This window comes from Homalodisca vitripennis, chromosome 2 (assembly GCF_021130785.1).
Source record: "Homalodisca vitripennis isolate AUS2020 chromosome 2, UT_GWSS_2.1, whole genome shotgun sequence".
Taxonomy (NCBI): Eukaryota; Metazoa; Arthropoda; class Insecta; order Hemiptera; family Cicadellidae; genus Homalodisca; species Homalodisca vitripennis.
In genome coordinates, this window is record NC_060208.1 from 139619405 (window position 1) to 139639385 (window position 19981).

Genomic DNA, 19981 nt, shown 5'->3' on the forward strand with positions numbered 1-19981 from the left:
ACACAGATTTAGTTGTATAATAAATTTAAAATGGTCAATCATTAACCCTCTGGAAGTTGGTAATATAGTATCAAATCAAATCAAAGCATTTATTGTCAGGATACAAAGAATGTATATAACAACGTCAATAATGATACATTAAACTAGCTTGTAAGATTTTGCACTACAAGAAAAAACTCATCGACACTGTAAATAGCAGATTTTAACAACCAATATTTTATGGTATTTTTGAAATTAGTCCTGCTCATGATCTTTACTTGCATGGGTAGAGCATTGAAAAGCTTGATACCCTGGTATTGAAAGCTGCATTGAGTACTAGTAAAGTTACATCTAGGAGTTATTAAGTTATCTCTATTGCGTGTAAAATGATTATGTACATCTCTTTGGTTGCTAAGTCTAAATAAATTATCTTTAACATACAACAATACATTTAAAAAAATATAGATGGACGGCAGGGTCAAAATATTAAAATTTACAAAAAGAGGTTTACAATGTTCTCTACTATGTACATTGCCAATTATCCTAATTGCCTTCTTCTGAAGTACAAACAGCTTATTTGCCAAATGAGAATGGCCCCACAAAGCAACTCCATAGGTCAATAAACTATTTATATATGCATAATATACACACAGCATGTGATCAATAGAAATTACTCCATTTAGAGCCCTAATCAAAAAGATGCCCCTTGCAGTCTGAGCAGCCACATAATCAATGTGAGTTGGCCACTTTAGGTTTGACTGCAAATAGACACCTAAAAACTTAAGACTCAAGTCATCATTGTCACTTGACCTACAAGACAAGGTGAATTGTAAATCCTGGATTCTATTTTCATTTAGACATAATTTGTTGGCTGCACACCAGTCGTTTACAATTGAAGTTTTAATAGTAAGCATCTCCCTACAATCATCAACTGATTCTGTACAGACTTTGAGGCCCAGGTCATCAGCAAACATGTAGGTGCTTACACTGTTGTCATTAAGATTAGAGGGCAGGTCATTTACATAAATAATAAATAAAGTAGGCCCCAAAATTGAACCTTGGGGAACATCTAACTGAACAAGACGTGTATCAGACAAAGAGCCATTGAAATAAACATATTGGAATCTATTTGTAAGGTAAGAAGCAAAGAAATTTACAACAGTATTACTAAAACCATCAAACTTAAGCTTATTTACTAAAATGGCATGATTTACTGTGTCAAAGGCCTTGGAAAGGTCATAAGACCTAAAATTAACTAAATTTTTTGATTCCAGGTCCTCATAACAATCATTAATAAGAGATTGGACTGCACCAACAGTGTTGCGCTTGGCCCGAAAACCAAACTGACAGCTGCTAAGCAAATTATAGGTTTCAAGATAATGAACTAACTGCCCATGAACTAGCTGTTCCAAGACCTTTGACACAATTGAAACAATCGATATAGGCCTATAATTACATACTTGATCCTTGGGACCCTTCTTATGCACAGGAATTACTTTGTTGGTCTTTAAAACATCAGGGAAAATACCTAACATAATACATTCATTAAACAAAAAGGTTAAAACCTCACAAACAAAACTAGCAGCTAATTTTAAAATACGGGCATTAACACCAAAACAGTCAAGACAAGGACTATTACTTAAACTAATGATAGCAGCATAGACTTCTTCCACTTTAAAAACTTTAAAACTAAGATTGTCAGCTGGGAGCCATGAAACAGAGTAGTTATTTAAATAGAAGGAGTAGTCATTATTGCTTGGTGGTATACTGTCACAAGTCTCAGAAACTGAGTTTACAAAATATTCATTAAAACTATTTGGATTTATTTTGATTGATGAACCTATAGGCCTAGACTGGCTATTTAACCTAGCTGATTGGTTTATTATCTTCCAAGCAGCCTTGCTTTTATTTTTTGCTTTGTCAATTAGGCCATTATTAAAATTAAGTTTAGCCTTCTTTATCTCATTCCTATAGACTATTTTTAGTTTTTTGTAATTACTTCTTATTTCTAAGTTTAGCTCAGATCTTGTGTTCTTTATTATGAAATACAGTCTGTCTAACTGTAACTTGATTTGAGTTAGGCCATCATGGTACCAGGAAACATCTTTACGCCTAGTTTTAATTGGTTTTCTTTTAAGAGGCATAGAACTATTTAGAGCTCGCAGAAAATTATCTAAAAATTACTTAAACTTTCAATTAACATCTGAATCCATACTGTAAATTTCATTCCAATTAACCAGAGCAAGATAAGATAGAAACTGTGATGTACCACGATCAGACAGATATAGGCCTAGAGATGGATATCTTAGTGACAGCTTCTGATGTTTCATGTTCCAATTTAGCCTCAAAAAAGAGAGCACAATGATCTGAGACAGCAGTATAAATAACAGAGGATTGTCCCCTATCTTGATGCACAGTCGTAAGCAGATTGTCGATGCAGCTACACGTGTTATCATTTATGCCAGGTCTTGTTACCTCATAAACAGTAGTGTTAAGTCCAAAACTATCAAACGAGTTTAGCAGCTCTTTGGTATCACCACTTTGCTTGAGAAAGTGCACATTGAAGTCACCAACAATAATTAGGTTAAATTTATTGCCACACAAGATAGAAAACATTTCACTCAATTTCTCATGGAATAGATTTAAATTTCCGGCTGGAGACCTGTAAAAAGCTACCACTATAGTCTTCCAGGCAGGTAGCAAAATTGCCGCTAACTCAAAAGTAATCTCTTCTGAGAGTCAAGCAATTTTATCTAGAAGAACAAATTCAGATCCCTCCTTGACGCAAATTAGTACACCCCCATGGGAATGTTTTTCTTTGGCAAAACAATCTGCCATAACATATCCTGGCACTCCTAAGTTCTTAATATCGGATTTGGACAACCAATGTTCAGCAATACACAATACATCACAATTGTATTGGCAATTTAGTAATTCAATATTTAAAAGTTTATTAGTTATGCTTTGCACGTTCCAAAACAGCTACTAAGATCAGACGACCCAGATTTATCAGAATGCCACTTGATGGGATTGGGCGAACTAGACCCAGCCCCACTACACTGAGACACATTTGTATTAAGACCTAAGTTTAGCTCCTTGGATCCGTTTGATCGCCTTGTTCCAAAAAAGAATGCGAGAGGTCACTTCCAGAAGAAAAGTTTTTACGGTTGTATTGAAATCGATTCACAAAGGCTCCCGAAGGCCAGAAGTCAGGAGAGTAGATCTTCTCCCACAGAGATATAGGCACACCTACCTTATAAGAGCTGCAGCCAGGCCGCTTACTTCTTAACTTTGTTATTTCGAAATTACCCTCCACTTGCTTGTTAATATATTGTTTCAATGAGTCACTGTCCACTTGTTCTGCTATTCTTGAAACAAACAGATATCTAAGCTTATCAACTACCTTCAGTTTATCGTCACTGTTTGCTCTCCCAATGATGAAACCAGATTGTCTAGATTGTTTTCTCTTTTTGTACCTAACCTTAACAAATCCAGCACTGTCCATTTCATTTTGCCGTGGTTTGCCATTAACATCAGTCGAACCAGTCTCTGAGCTGAACCGAGATTTTTTCCTTCCAAAACCAGCGCGGAGGAGGCAGGTTTCTGCTGAGGGATTGATTTCTTTTTTGTGGTAGATTTTTTGTTCACCGATCTCTTGGTAAATTCACTATCTGACATCAAATGTACTGTAGTTGTCTTGGGAATTTGACAGTCACCTTCACTTCCATTGTTACCATCAGAAGGAAGATTGGAAACTGCAGAAGTCAAAACTAGGCTGTTGTCAGGCCTAAGTCTACCGTTTGATAGGTTAGACCCAATTGAGTCATTAAGACTCATAGACTGGGAATGTATATTTTGTCTTACAGCGTTTTGTTTTCATTTGTCAGAGCATGAGATCATAACTAAGTTTATAATATTAGTAAATGACAATATAATATCCATCTACACTGTTAATTACAAGAGGTTTTGAATGTAGATAATTAATGTGAAATCAAGCAACAAAGAAAGACATAATCATGATGGTTACTAAAGCTTTCAGAGATAAAATGTAGGGGAAAATGTAATTTTTGCTTGTAGTAACTAAAGTTACAATCAATCAACTTATATGATTAAATAGAAGATGTGATGTTAAACAATATACCAATACAATGTAAAATCTCTAAGATTAACCCTCTCCCGCGTGAACGGACCGAATTGGACAGTAATGCGTAGTTGGTTTTGTTACTAGTGCCCTGCATTGTGCTGGTATCTAGCGGATTCTACTGGAACTATTTGAACTCTCCGTTACATGCACCCTATGTTGTATTATTTGCAGGTCACTATTAATGTTTTGATACGAATTTTATAGCTTGTATTTGAACAGTTGCATGAGAATGGCGAGTTCTAGTCACTGTGAGAGTAAAATTGATCATGGATTACCTATTGATGTAGATGATCTCAGTTCCAGTGACAATGATAGATAGAGGAGAGTGCTCTATCAGAGTTTCTCTGTGTGATTGAAAATAAGTCATTACCAGAAGACAGTGTCAGCGAAGATGACCTTGACCGACTTATGCCACCTTTCGTGCCTTTCGAGGAATTTAAGGTTGAATTATTACCTTATCCACCGTACTAATAAAATTTGGCTCCATATGACTTTTTTAATTTTCAGACGAATAAATGGCTCGGTTGACAACTATTCATGTTAAATGAGGTTGAGGTGTTCATCTTCCAAACATACCCCTGTTCTGAGAACATTTTAAAATAGACTTTTATTGCTTAAAAAGATTGTAGAAACATTTAAAAAAGTGAAACAAACGATTTTATTGAAAAATTACCTAAAATAATTAGTTTTTATACCTTCTCTTAAGAATTTATTGAATGATCCTCATAACTAAGTTATAATTAATTCTTTTTTAGAAAGTTCTTTAAAACATGGAAAGCGACTAGTTTTGTATAAGTACTAGTAACTTTACTCTTATTTTCTCATAAAATTTCCAAAATAGTATTATTCCAAAGTATTTTTTTTAATACCACATAAAAACATAGTGAGCAAAATAACTTGTATAAAAATCTGTGTAAAGAAATCAATCAATGCTAGTTAACCTTTATAGAAATCCTAAGCTTTTTTAAAAATGTACCAGTTGGAAAAACAATTGTAATTCTTTCAGATCAGCTGCAGAGAAGATGTGGCTAAGTATGTGGAGTTTATCATACCACATAGGGATTTGACAGCATTTGTCTGTGAGGATAAAGACGATATGAACAAATTCATGAGAATGGTCAGAGATGAAATGGGTTTACGAATTAACGTCGTTCAGGCGACACAAAATTTCAGCAGGCCTGTTCGAGAGAACTTTCAGCCTCGCCAAACAATCGAAAGCCTCGGGTAAGTAACTAAAGCCAGAAATATTATAAAACTCTGATATTCTTTTATAAACACCCTGCATTTCTTGGATCCCTATAATGTACTTTTTCAAGTTTGAGGTCTGATTTTAAAGCAAATGTAAGAATGATTACAGAGGGATGGCTCATAGGACACATGCCATTTTTGTATCCGATTAACCATAACCTCTCTCATCATGGTTACATCTACCACATCCCTTCACGTCCGCATCCTAAACATATGAGCATTACCCATGTTTGCAATCACTAAACTATTGGACATTGTATACTCCAGAAGCAACTTACCTCTGCTGTTTGTGTTGGTGCTACTCCACGCCTCACTATGCGAGTTAGCATCTCAGCCAATCACCAATTCTACACCGATCCTCCCAGAATGATCCACCAGAGCAGCCATCTCTAGGATCATTACCCATGTTTGCCATCATTTAACTGTGTCACATTATATACTCCAGAAGTAACTTACCTCTGCTGTTTGTGTTGGTGCTACTCCACGCCTCACTATGCGAGTTAGCATCTCAGCCAATCACCAATTCTACACCGATCCTCCCAGAATGATCCACCAGAGCAGCCATCTCTAGAATCATTACCCATGTTTGCAATCATTTAACTGTGTGACATTATATACTCCAGAAGTAACTTACCTCTGCTGTTTGTAGCGCTCATTGACATGAGTGCTAACAAGTTTAATCCCTGTCATGCAAAGCCGTATACCCTACCCTTAAAAATCCAGGGTTCCTGTATCAGGGCTATGTGAAATTCTTCTGCCAAATAGCGTCTTCAGAACATAGCTGAAGCCAGCTGCTTTACTGTGCTGCAGATTGACATGAAGGACCTTGATCAGCCACCACATCTTGCGTCCACAGCTGGACCTACTCTACACCAATGAACACTCTCCAGCTCCCCATATTAAGAGTCGCTGCAGACTGCCCAACTACTAACATTACCATTGTCCTGGAACTTCCTGTGTAGACATCTCCAACAAACATCCAGTCCGCCACGGAAATTCCAGAATTCTGATTAGCAATGGTCTTAAGGATGATCGCAGAGTCCTTCCCAGCCACAGGACTGTCAACACTGAGGAAGACCTTGATAGATCTTATGAGGCCTTTTTAGTCACCTATACTTCAGTGCCCCCGACCCTCAGCACCGGAGCCAACCCCGAAGCCAGTTCGTAGTCTCATCATTGCCACACAACATGGCAAGAACTCCTCTTTCCAGAAAGTACCTCTTGAACTGCAGACACACACTTTCTGTTGAGAAAACCTTGTCAAGCATGCGCCCCTGCTGCTCTGAGGCTTCTTCATCCAAGAAGCGCCTTTCAGGAATGTTCTCAGAAACCAAAGAAACTTGTTTCCCTTTGAAACTTCCCTAATGGTGTCCCCCACTCCCTCCTCTATTGAAGGAGCAGTTTAACAATCTGCCTGCTGTTGAGGTGTAGCCACGCATCTCTTTGGCAGAGGCTTTTCTGCCAAAGAGCTTTCCGAGTGTCCTCTCTTCCTACTTAGAGTAGAGTGAGCTCCTGAAATTTCACCCGTTGCTGACTCTCCACTTCGTTGGTTTTTTTCTTTTTGTTGGCTGGTGTCTTGCCCCTCTACCTTCTTCATTCATTATCCGGAAGTCAGGTGCCATCAGCCATCTTTTCTTTTTTCACCACTGCTCGTGTAATTTGAAATGGAGGTTGTAGTCTTAGTTCACACACCTCAGATTCTGTGTCTATGAATTCAACCTCTACATCAACACCACCAACTCCCATGTGTACCAAGGAAATAACTGATCTGCCTGGTCATAGGCCTGCATAACCTGGTAAGGCTATTTACGCTTGGTAAGGGCTCCATTCTTGGTGCACGACCTCTCCGCCATGCATCCCTTATGCTTTAGGCACTGGAATGTAATCCAATATCCAAGATTTTTATTATAAACGTAACAAGGCTATCTGTGACCATACACATTTCAAGAATTAACGTCATAAGTTTTCTAATCCTTTTACCACCAGACCGCAATCCACATGTAAGTGTGTGAACCGACTGAGTTTTTGGCGTGTGTGAATGCATAGGCCACCTGGCATTAGGCCGGCAATTTCCTGTAGTCGTACACATATTACTTTCACTCTACTAATTTTAAATAAAGAACAATGGTTTTAGTATCATTTTCTTAACTATTAAATTGGCTAAAAGTTCTCATTTATGTTTTAACATATTAAAACAATTTTATATTGAAAAAATGTTTGCTAAAATCTTTATCTATACGTACTATTCCACATATAATAAATACTGAAATTAGCAAGTTTGAAAAAATAATACCATTGTTCAACAGATTTATTAATTTATTTAGTTGAGTACTTACACACATTTTCATAGAACCAATACAGTCTGTATTTTATTTGTTTGAAATTATATGAAATTAAACATAGATGATAATTTAAATATCTTTATGTAATAATAAAACTATATTTTTATACTTAAAAGGTATATAGCGCTTAAAATAAAAATTGAGTATATTAAGTGTATATAAACTCTGACAAATCTGAATTTGATATACAACTAGAACATACAAATTAGCATGATTACTTGAATACTACAATATTAATTTGTATTGTGTATTGAAGTATGTGCACCACAAAAGAATAACAATCATGTGCACTGTGCATTAACAAAACTAAACATGATTCGGTGTGTCATCTGTAGTAATTCCACAGTAAGCCCTTATAAATGTATACATTATAAAACTTTATATGTATACATAACAAATCAATCGTTTTTTAAGGGGCCTCTTGTTTAGAATGTACTGTTGTTAATTAAATAAAAATCTGAAAAAATTAACTTTCTTTAAAAAAGGGTTTAGTGGTCTACCCTATCTCATGACCACTCTTCGCATGATGAGTGTTAGGATTTGTTTTTATTAAGTGCATGTTTTATAGTAGGTGAAGCTGATACACAATATAGTGGACATGATTGCTGATTTATGCCTGTCACAATGCTCTGGTATGTTTAGTTTATTTTAACCTTGTTTGTAGTTATGTGTTAGGATAGTTATTTACTTGAAGAAGACATCAGATTGCAGATCTCAAAACATAGTTTTACTGGTTTTTTTTTTTTGTTTCACTGAACAATGGAAAATTTTCAGAAAAATCCTGTTTCGTTCACAATCCTTCCATCGTCAAAAACAAACTTCAAACAAAGAAAGCTCTTGGTAGTTTGTCACCACCTATGACCGGGCCTAATATATTTTGCTTACTTTTTCAGTTCTGATTGCATTAGTATTAGTGTATTAAAATGTTGCTCTAATTTTTTAGGCAGTTTGGGTTTTGGAGCTTTATTATTGATCAGATAAAGGGCCCAGATCCTGTGCTAAATTACCTTTGCCAAACTTATGGCCTACATCAGATCCCAATCGGAGATAAGAAGACAAACACCTTGCAGGATCAGATTCCTGATAATATCAGGAGTTACTTTTCAGGTCAGTAGACTACAAGTTTAGAACATACATATTCTAATTCAAAAAAGAAATGCAATGCCAATAATATAAATAGAAAATGTATTAATGTTATCACAAGCCAAGTCATCCACAACACTTGTTGAATGTTCCTGTGTGTTAAAGAGTAAAAATGAGAATTTGTTATTAAAACTAAACTACAGAATACAGTTTACAATAGGTCTGCACTCACTGACTAACCAAATAGAACTGAAAATAGAATCTGTTCTATTTGGTTGGATGGTGAGTATAGACTTATTGTGACCAGTATTCTGTAGTTCAGTTTTAATAATAAGTGTTTAGTATTTATTAAGTGCATGTTTTAGAGTTAGTATGCATGGAATAGATACACAGTATGGCTATTGTAGTTCTTATACGTGTCACAACACACTGATATGTTTTGTTTTATTTAACCTAGATTGTAGTTATGTATTAGGTTAGTCATTCACCGGAGGAAGAGATCAATTTATAGTGTCACTATTTGTATTATAATTGGGTTCATTGTTAAAAGCAAAAACGTTAATGTTTAACTATAAATGAATATTAAAATGTGTCTGCATGCCTGAGTTAATTTCTATTTAAACTATAGTATAAAGCATTTGTTATATGTTGTCCGATATTACACAGATTCACACCACTACAGTGTGAGGATATCAAAATATTCTGGGGAAAAATCATCACGTATAGTCATTGTGAAACCAAGTGTCCTTCTGGCCGGTTCTACCAACCAAACTCTTATCTCTGAATACACGAAAAGGTGAGAAAATACATTGGTTTTCAAGATAATAGCAATATTATGTTCGAATTAGATTGTGACTTACCACAAATACAATATTAAATATCACTGAAAATTCTAATTGTCATGTTGTGTAATCATGACTAACTTTTTATTCAATCTTGTCTTGAGGTATTTTTAATTCAATCCATTTATAGCTGAGGTCCAAACATATTGATGCTCAGATTTCTGTAATTTATTTCCTTTGTATTTTAACAAAAGCTGCACAACCATATTTTGGTAATATGGAGACCTAAAATGACTACCCCTAATTGGTTTTGATTTTATATCCAAGCAACTAAATTCGATAATTGACGGATGTTGGTAATTTTGTTAAATCACTGATGTCAGTTTAGTTGTAGACTTTCGCATTCCTGTAACCCTTGCAATGTTTAATGTTCGGTTTCCCTGAATAAGGAACACACTAGGCCTTAAAACAATAAATTAAGAGGTAGATGGATTTTTTGTGAAGGCAAGGTTCAATATCATACACACCACTAAACCATGCTGGAAGCCCGGAGCAAAGAGAGGGAGTTGATCTCATCCTGAATAATCTAGAAATACGGAGCAAGTAATAACAGGTAGAATCTAAAGACGCATCCAGAAACGAGGTTAGATACCTGGCAGATATGACCAGCTGTAGCTAAAGTTAGGAAGAAGGCTGATTACAGCTACAGGTCTGATCACTATATATATAAATACATGTATGTATACATCTCTCTCCATTGCCCATATATTACAATATTTGTTGGTATTTGTGTACTTTTTTACTGTTGAGTTATACAATTTCTTTGGATTTTCTTTTGGAAACATATATTATAATACACAAATGCATACAGTCTGTAAGAACTTGTTATGAAACGTACCATCAAAACTGCAGTAGAGTTGTATACAGTCTTAGAAATATATGTGTTGTACATACGAGTATTTAGATAATATTGATTGTTCTACAAAAACTAACAGTGATATAAATTGGATAGGGTAAGAAGAGCATGGTATACCAATACGAATTGAATAGTAACCAAATGACATCATTGGATGGTCTTATTCTTGACACCGAAACAGTAAAGTGGAGCATAGATAGAATTTGTTGTTCACTGAGAAATTGTTCAACTGTGGAAACAAATTTTTGTTGTGTTAATGATAAAATGTCCATTGAGCACAAAATATGTAATTAAATTGTAGTTTTGTTTTTCTCTCAGGGGGACAAACCTTTAAATTTGGAAATGGATAAACCTAAACTTTCCATTCTATCTAATCTTTCTAGTTGAAATATGACTTTTACTTAGTTTACCCAGTAAACCAATTAATTAGGAAATTAAATTTTGCTTTTCAGTATTATGAAAGAGGCAGATAAAATAAACAAAACAAAACATGATATATTGGAACAAAAAGCTGCCATGGAAGTTGCGGAACGTGAAATTAATGAATTGAGAAGTCAGAAAAGGAATATGGACCAGGAGTTGCAAAGTTTACGCACAGGAAGAACAAAGCTGAAAATGAGGAAAGAAGAGTTGGATGCCTACATCAGAGAAGGTGCTATTGATCCAGAATTAGAAAAAGTAAAAGCACAGAAGAAAATAGCAGTAAGTACTTGAACTTTTTTTGAGTAGTTTTTGAACTTTCTCATCATGTATTCTTATAATCTTGTGAGAATAAGCCTTTGTTACATAAGGCGCACGTTTCAATAACTACATTTCATATAGTCTGCAGATCATTCGTTACACGTTTAATGAGGTTAATATTGTCACGCATACACGCACACACATCCGTTTGAAGAGGTCCAGCAAGACCGAAACAGTAGAGTACTACTTAGAACTTCCCATAATTTCAGTATCCTAGAATGCACTATCAGCACCAGGGTACTGAGATAGGGAGCCAACCAATGTCAAAAACATTCTAAATGTACTCTTGGTAACACACTAGGTTCTTAGTTTTTTTCGTGTTGCATCATTCTGACATCAGATTTACTTAGGCTACAAAAGAAGTATCTGTCAGACGCTTAGCAGCTGTCCAGTGTAATCGAGATGAAGAGCAAATATATATACCTTTATGTAAAGCTTAGTGTAGGCTGAATTGAATAAAGATTTTGAGCCCGAATCTGTACTAAAAAGTATAAAAACCTCGAGTTTTTAACTACTTTTCCATTACTTACAAACGCTGATATATAACACACAGCTAGTGTATCACAGTGTGATTTATTGCTTTACATTGTAAACACTTATGATAATTCCCTTAAAACGGATGAAATATCTTATGCTATCTAAAAATCAATAGATGTTTTGCTCTGGATAATGCAGTTTTTATTATACATGGTTTTGCAGACGCAAGTGAATTCGGTTTGTGTCGGTTTCTATAGTAAAAGATGTACAAGGAAATGTTACAATAAATTTATTAAATATAAAAATCTATGGTTGTTGCCTTAAAATGTATTCATAATATATTAAAAATTAACAATCGATAGATTAATTGGCTGAGCATATTTAACACAGTTTCTCTCACCAGTCGATGATGAAATTAGATTTATGTTATGTGTTTATATATATATATATATATAGACAAACACACAATATTTAATTATATATATATATATATATATATATATATATAATATATATATATATATTATTTATATATATATATATATATAATATATATATATATATATATATATAATACATTTTGAATGTGTAATAATTAATGTATAATTATGTATGTGTGTTTAATTTTGAATGTGTTATTTGGGAGAGCTGAAAATTTGTATGAAATTCTACCTCTATATCAAAATCTGGTGTGCGTTTAATCTTGTTTATAAAGTTGAGATTAGAGTAACTAATATTATATAGCCTCTCAAAACATAAAATTTCCCATATTTTTCTTTATTTTATTATTAATATCAAGGATGTTTTGGTAAAGATGATTACTAAATGTTGCTGTACAGCAATCTTTAACATATATAGTAATACATTGATGTTTATTTCAGGAACTAGTGGTTAATGTATGTAAGGACCAGTCAAATGTGAACAGTTATTTGAAAAACTACCAGGATAGCCTTGTGAGGAATAGTTTGTTTAAGCTGAAACTTTCCATGGTCCAGGCTGTGCTGGTAAAGAAACAGCAAGAAAGTGCAGCGGCTTCAAAAAAGGTTGAAGATTTTAAGGTATATGCTACATTTCTGTAATTTTTCACTAGTCGCTAGTATTTTGTTGTTTCTCGTAATATTATTAGAGTTGTGTTAGTATCAAACGACATAAAACTTTTCCTTGTGAAATTTGCCATTAAGTGGTTTAGATATCTTCAAGGAATAAGTAAATTTTAAGTGTTTATTTTATGATCAAACTGTATAATTTTGAGAGGACTATAGCCACCATATTGATTTATGCACTGTCATTACTCAATGTGTATTCTAAACTTTTATTTGTGAACTCTAAGCTTGTACCTATAAACTATACAGTGATCAATGGTTTATTTGTGATTCATTTGTTGTATAATAATTTATTTACATTGACAGGTTTGTAGGCTAAATTGTGATATAAAAATAATTATATTTAGGCCTACACCTAGATTACAATTAATGTTTATTTCATTATTTTTTATTTATTGAACATTATGAGTGACCTAATAAATAAGTCAAGGTGAACTTAGACAATTATGATTACACAATGAGTTTTATTATAATACATTTACCTTCAATTTAAGCATTTTCTGACAGTATATTATGTGATTTTATAATTTTTATAAATTTCTTGAAAAACACTTCTCAAGATTTGTAACAAACATTTTTAGATATAAAAGTATAACAAAACAAAAAATATTTTTTCCTTTTCAGAATTTTTATGCTCTACAACATAGAAAAGGTCTCAGAATATAATAAGCATACAGAAAATGTCTTAAAATGTTAGAATGTAAAGATGTCATTTTTTGTAAAACCACAAAATTTTACTATTTTCCAAAAACAATTTTGGGAAAAGTGGAACTATTTGTTTTGCATAAAAAACCTTTCTTAACACGTTAGCTGCCAACCCCGAAAAATATGATTTAACGCTAAAGCGCCAAATTTTTAAAAGATAAATTGTTGTAACCTTTTGTTATTTTTCTCTTCTTTGGTTACTAATAAACATGATTTTATGATTTATGTATATTTATTACGTTTATAAAGCGTCGTGCACATTGGCCCGACAGAGCTTTTTACAAGGCGATATATTACATAAATCATTTGCTGTCGGGCCTATACGCCCGACGCCTGATTCAGGGATATTCCGTTTTGTTGATGTGCAGCCTGAATAATTTCCGCGCTTTAGTTCTCTGTCTGCAATTGCATCAGCTTACTTCTAACCCGGCTTTTCCACATAGGTGAGTGCCAATTGACGCGTTTTGTTACTGGAATCCTACACTGTGTTTTTTTATAAGTAATGTTTCGATAGTTGTGTGCGTGTATACTATTGATCGGTAAAAATGAGTGGCGATAATCTTCTTACGGATGAAATCGAACGTATGATTGAGAATCCGTCTTCCCCGGGTGATTTGTTTGCCGAAATAAGTGATGATGACAGTGTGGAGTCAATGGTGGTTAGTGATATACCGGATGACACTGATAGCGACCTAGACTTTATTCCTGGTACTGATTCAGAATATTACTCTGATGACAATCAAGAATCAAACGTGGAACTTAATTCTACTGATGCTAATGGAACAGTTACAGATATCACAGGTACTTCTTTGATTTCTACAAACGCCAAGGACAATGATTTGGGCTGGGAAATATTTGAGGGTAAGCAGAAAACGTTTCAGTTCACTCAGACAACAAAATTTAATTTTTGTTTACCAAACAACAGAAAACCAATAGATTTTTTTCGTCATTACTTGACAGATGAAGTAGTTGAACTTATGGTTGTAGAAACTAATCATAATGCAAATGAAGTAATTTCAAAGCTTTGACTAAGTCGTAAGAGTAGGCTAAAAGACTGGAAAAATACCAATCATGGAGAAATGAAACAATTTATTGGCCTTCTTTTATATATGGGTTTAGTAGGACTTCCAAGAATCAGTGATTATTGGTCAAAAAACCCTTTGTATAAATTCTCAGTTGCCCGAAACATAATGAGTAGAAACAGGTTTCAGTTACTCTTACGTTTCTGGCATTTTAACGGTAATGAAAACCTCAAAAGAGATGGGCGAATTGGTAAAATAAAACCTCTGCTTCTAGCACTAAACAATTTATTCTTCACTTTGAAAGTAGCAGAGCAAGATTTAGTTATTGATGAAACTATGGTACCGTTTCGTGGTAGACTAGGTTTTCGGCAGTATATTCCCGGAAAGGCCCACAAGTATGGGATAAAAATATTCAAGCTGTGTAATAAAACGGGTTATACTTATGCAGTAAAAGTATACATGGGGAAAGGTACTGTAGAAGTGACAAAAGACAGATCTGTTGCGACTAAAGTGGTACTGGAACTCATGACAAACTTTTTAAATAAAGGCCACAATTTATAAACGGACAACTTCTATACATCAGTAGAATTGGCTAATGCTTTGTTGTCAAATGAAACACATCTTGCTGGTACCGTGAGAAAAAGTCGTAAAGGCCTACCAAAAAACCTTTTAAAACAAAAACTTAGTAAAGGTGAAATGGTTTGCTCCGAAAATGAAGATGGTGTAGTTGTTATCAAGTGGAAAGACAAAAGGGAGGTACACATGCTTTCCACATTCCATAGGCCGGAGTACGTCGTCCTTGACCAAAAAAAAGTTGGAGGGCCAAATGTAATGAAGCCATTAGTCATCGTTGACTACAATAAGGCGAAGGTTGGGATAGACGTATCCGATCAAATGTCATCATATAACACTGCAGTACGGAAGACAATGCGTTGGTTCCACAAACTAGCTGAAGAACTTCTTCTTGGAACTGCAGTGGTAAATAGTTGGTTGGCCTACAATAATTTTCTTAATCACCACATTACATCTCACAATAAAAAAAAAACAAAACTTAGTCTCTATCACTAAGTTTAGAGAGGAATTGGCCTGTTCCTTGATGAACGTGCAGGAAGAGCCACGCATTCCAAATGTGACCACTACAGGGCACCACTACCTGACGTCGTCTGCTTTTGTTGGTGGAGGAGTACATAAACGCTGACAAAGAATGGTGTGCAAGTTATGCTACAAAAATGTATCAGAGGAAAAAGGACGTAAGGTAGCAAGAAATTTGACACAAGTAACTACGTTTTGCAGTGAATGTCCAGAAAAACCATTTTTGTGTGAAACATGCTTCAAAATTATACACAAATAGTATATCTTCATTCATCTTTTGTATAGGGTAATTTTGTATTTACTTATTTTTCTTTACTTATAAAATTGAATTATTTGAATAGTAAGGAAAGCAAAAAATATGAAAATAAATAAGATACAACTTTTTATTTACTACATTTACTTTTTGTGAAACTTATGAAATAAATCTCTTTTTACTGTAAAATAACAAATCATATAATTTATTCTTCCTGGTAGCAATAATAAGGCTAAAACCTTATTATTTTATATTCTAACACCAATAAAAATACCCGTCGGGCAATGTGGCCCGACAAAAATGTCCAATGTAGCAATCTCATTCATATCACTAATAACAAAAATAAACACAACAAACAACGTTCTGTTAGTAGCAGAACTCTTCATAGTTCAATCAGTTTCAGTTTGAGTCGTCAGGGTGCAGCACAGGCACGAAGGTAATCAAAATGGCGGGTACCGTCATTGTTATGCTGTCGGGCCACTTTACCCGACGTGCAATCTCTTAAAGATGTAGAGCGTCGGTCCATTTGGCCCGACGTGGCAGCTAACGTGTTAAGACATTTTGTATATTTTGAAAAATAGTAAAAAATTATTTCTTTTGGATATATTTGTTTTACTTTTAGTATTTTCACTTATAATGAAAAAAACCTAACTTTAATTTTTAAAAATTAATCCAACTGCATTTAAATGTTCCTTGTTTCGTACTGAAAAATACAATATATAATAATGAGTACTTTCCTTCAATAATAAATATTCTATATAGGTTTGAATGAAGGTGTGTACAACTAGCAAAATAGTGCCTGTCATTATAGGAATTTCAACTGCCAAATGTAGGGTTGATAAAGTACATTTTCATGTACAGCCAGTTCCAAAACATTAGTAGTAAATCAACCATGTTATTAATTTTCACACAAAATATTGAAAGTGTTAGCAAATTTCATATTGATGTGTGGGATAGTAGAATATTTTTTAAATAGTATATGATTTCACTGTAACTTGATTTCAAACTCTGTATTAGCATTTGTTATTTGTAGATTTGGAATCTTTAGAGTTATAAAGAATATTGGATGGTCCTGTCATCTAGCTTTACAAGATGGAGTATATTGGAATATTGGAGTATATGGAATACCTGCTTGCTAGTGTACCTAGTTAAATTTTCAGTCTGTGACATTTTGAAGAGTGCCTGAAAATGGGATAGTAGGCTCTATTGTGATATGAATCTTGGACACGTGTCGTGAGCAGTACAGTAAACTGGCATTGTTATTTGGATAATATTGGTGATAACTTTGTAGTTGAGATGATTTATGTAGTTATCCACAAATAATCAGTTTAAAACCTACATTTAATAAAAATAAGTGTTTTTGGTTTAATGTGAAACTAGTTGGTTCATTCTTAAAGATTCTCAGACAAAGTGTCTTATCTTACAGAGGATGTTGCTGAATTCTGAAGAAAAAGTACAGAGAGCACAGATAGAGTATAAGAGAGCCCACGAGAATGCCCTAAAATTGACAGATGGTCTTAGTCCAAAAGATGCAGCTTTCAAGAGGAAATATGAACAACATTTTGCCTCTCTGCCAGACAGCATAGATATGTTGGATACAGAGATCTCTAACTTGACTGCTAGAGCCGACTGTCTGGCTGGTGGTAGAATATCTGTAAGTTTTGTTATGGCCAGACTTGTTTACTTTTGATTGAACATTTGCTGGATTAGACAAATTAAAATAGTGTCTAATTCCAAGGATTTTAAATTTTTTATGCTATGGTAACTTTATTTTGTTGCCTTTCTCAATGACTTTCAGCTATTCTAAATTTATGTTATTGCTAAAGTTCTTTCATATAATTAAAATGTCATAGGTGTCAATTTTTAACATACTGCATATTTTGGTAGTATTCAAGTTCTAAATTTTATAAGAGATGTACTAATTCTCAGCAATTCAATTCAACATCTGATACCATAGTAAAGGTTTAAGAGGACATGGACGACCCTATCTTCTCCATGATAAATTGGAAGAATTTATGTTCACTTTAGAATCAAACTATAAATGCCATTGGCTTGAAAGTGTCTGTGTTCTTTATATTCACTGTTGTAAATACAGTGATGAACTGGAATTGAAATATTGTGATTATTTTTGAACTTGTCCCAGTAGGAAATATCCTGTTCATCATTTTACTAAAGATAGTGGCCTGAATGACCTGTGGAAATTTCAGTAGAATTGATAAATATTTGCCAGAGTAAAATGTACCTAAATTCTAAAAACTACTATTTTTCAGAAACAAAGAAAGTTTAACTAATTGGAGTTTATGAGATTTATAATAACAGAATAGTCTTAGATACATCTAGAAAGCCCCAGTAGCATATTAAGGGTAATTTTCTTCCTCTTCATTTCCAGTTTTCTTTTTGTGTTTCTTCTCCTCTGTTTTGCTTTATCTCAATCTCTTTCATTACATGGCCAGCATCAAGTAATCATCCCAAATTTGGATTTTTCAGGTCCATTACTGCATTTGACTAGGCCTTCCCACAGGATTTTTCCAAAACTTGTACTTCATAGGTTCCCTTTGTTGAAACATATAAGAGCATCTACACCCCTAATTTTAGTGTATCACTTCAAACAAACATTAGTCACTTCATACATATTCACATATCAACACAAATAATAATAACAAACAACCAAACATAAACAAATAATTAAGAACAGCTGATGTTATGAGTAATATTAAACACATTCACTGCGGGTGACGAGCATGCTCGTCATGTGAAAATGGCACGCCGGACGGTGAACGAGTGAGCTCGGCATACGGCAGCTGCTTTCATATTGCCTCAGTGTGAGCTGAGCAGTTGCCCGGGAAGGCTGTAACACTCATTGCGAAGTGTGTCTGTTTCGATGAGTCAGTTGTTGCGATTCGTTGCCAGTTCGCCATTCTCGTTTGTTGTATATGCTTTGCGATATTGTGTGAGTGGATTACAGTGCCTGTTGACTGTGTAAATGTATGTACTCATAATGGAGGAAGACGATAATGTTATTGATGATAATTTTTCATCGAATGAAGACAATGAGTCGAGTTCAAACAGTTCTAGGGACGGTGAAGGCGGCATCCTCCACCCCCAGTGGGCCACCCCACCCCAGTACATGTAATTGATGTACTATCTACGTGTCATTCATGTACTATATACGTGTAATTCGCAAGTGTTTGTGCTGAAACGTAGTGCGCTGCGAGCACATACAACACTGGGACCGGCACCCGGTGTGGATGACAAGCAGACTCGGCACGGACATGACGTCACCCATTCCGGCCAATGAAGCTTCCGTGACCTTCATTGGTCCATTCAAGGGAGTGCAAGCTTTTTAAAAAAAAATTTTAAACAATATTCCTTGTGTTTAAATATATTTGTTTGGTATTATAATGTTATACTAATAGGTTTCAAATAATACACCATTTAAAAATGTTTATTCATCTTTGATAACAATAGAACAATAAAAAACACACCATTCTAATTGGAATAACAATATAGGGTAGTTTATTAATGCTGATTTAGTTGTTTTATTAGCTATAAAGCCAAATTGTGTGGGATTTAATTTGATGTTAGTTTCTAAAAAGCCTAATGTTTGGTTGCATACTACTCTTTTTATAATTTTCTAAAAAGAAGGAAAAATAAATATTGGGCAATATTTGTCCATAAGTGTAATCTGATCTTTCTTATCTCTGCCATGACTTTAGACATTTTTAGCTTTGATGGCATTACTGCCTCCTGAAGGAAGCAGTTGACAGGCTTTACAATTTCATCTGCACACTCCTTAATCACTTACAGGATTTTGTCATTACCAGCAGATTTCTTAAGTTAAAAATGTCTAATTATACTAAATACCTCCTTAGTTCTAACAAAATTAAAATCTGCCATGACAACTTCCCCACTATAATTTGGTATGAAGTTCTCAGATCCATTTGAGCAAGAGGTAGTGTTATTACTACTAATACTGTTTACAATATTAATACATAATTTTCTTTGCATGTGTCAGCAACTGTTTTTGGGTTACTAATTACTTGACGATTTTAATTTGATATTTTTATATTCTTTGGTAATTTTGTTGGTTTTAT

At 34.2% G+C, this 19981-nt stretch overlaps 1 protein-coding gene across 2 annotated transcripts in view; it reads left to right on the forward strand.

The window, feature by feature from the left end:
* LOC124354821 (structural maintenance of chromosomes protein 5) overlaps positions 1–19981 on the forward strand; it is a 98600-nt gene that overhangs the window by 68025 nt on the left and 10594 nt on the right. For both annotated transcript variants that reach the window (XM_046805562.1, XM_046805564.1), the window contains exons 11-16: positions 5130–5347; positions 8657–8820; positions 9463–9592; positions 10947–11196; positions 12594–12770; positions 17314–17541. In XM_046805562.1, the coding sequence (XP_046661518.1) occupies positions 5130–5347; positions 8657–8820; positions 9463–9592; positions 10947–11196; positions 12594–12770; positions 17314–17541 (1167 nt within the window). The remainder of the gene's footprint in view (positions 1–5129; positions 5348–8656; positions 8821–9462; positions 9593–10946; positions 11197–12593; positions 12771–17313; positions 17542–19981) is intronic.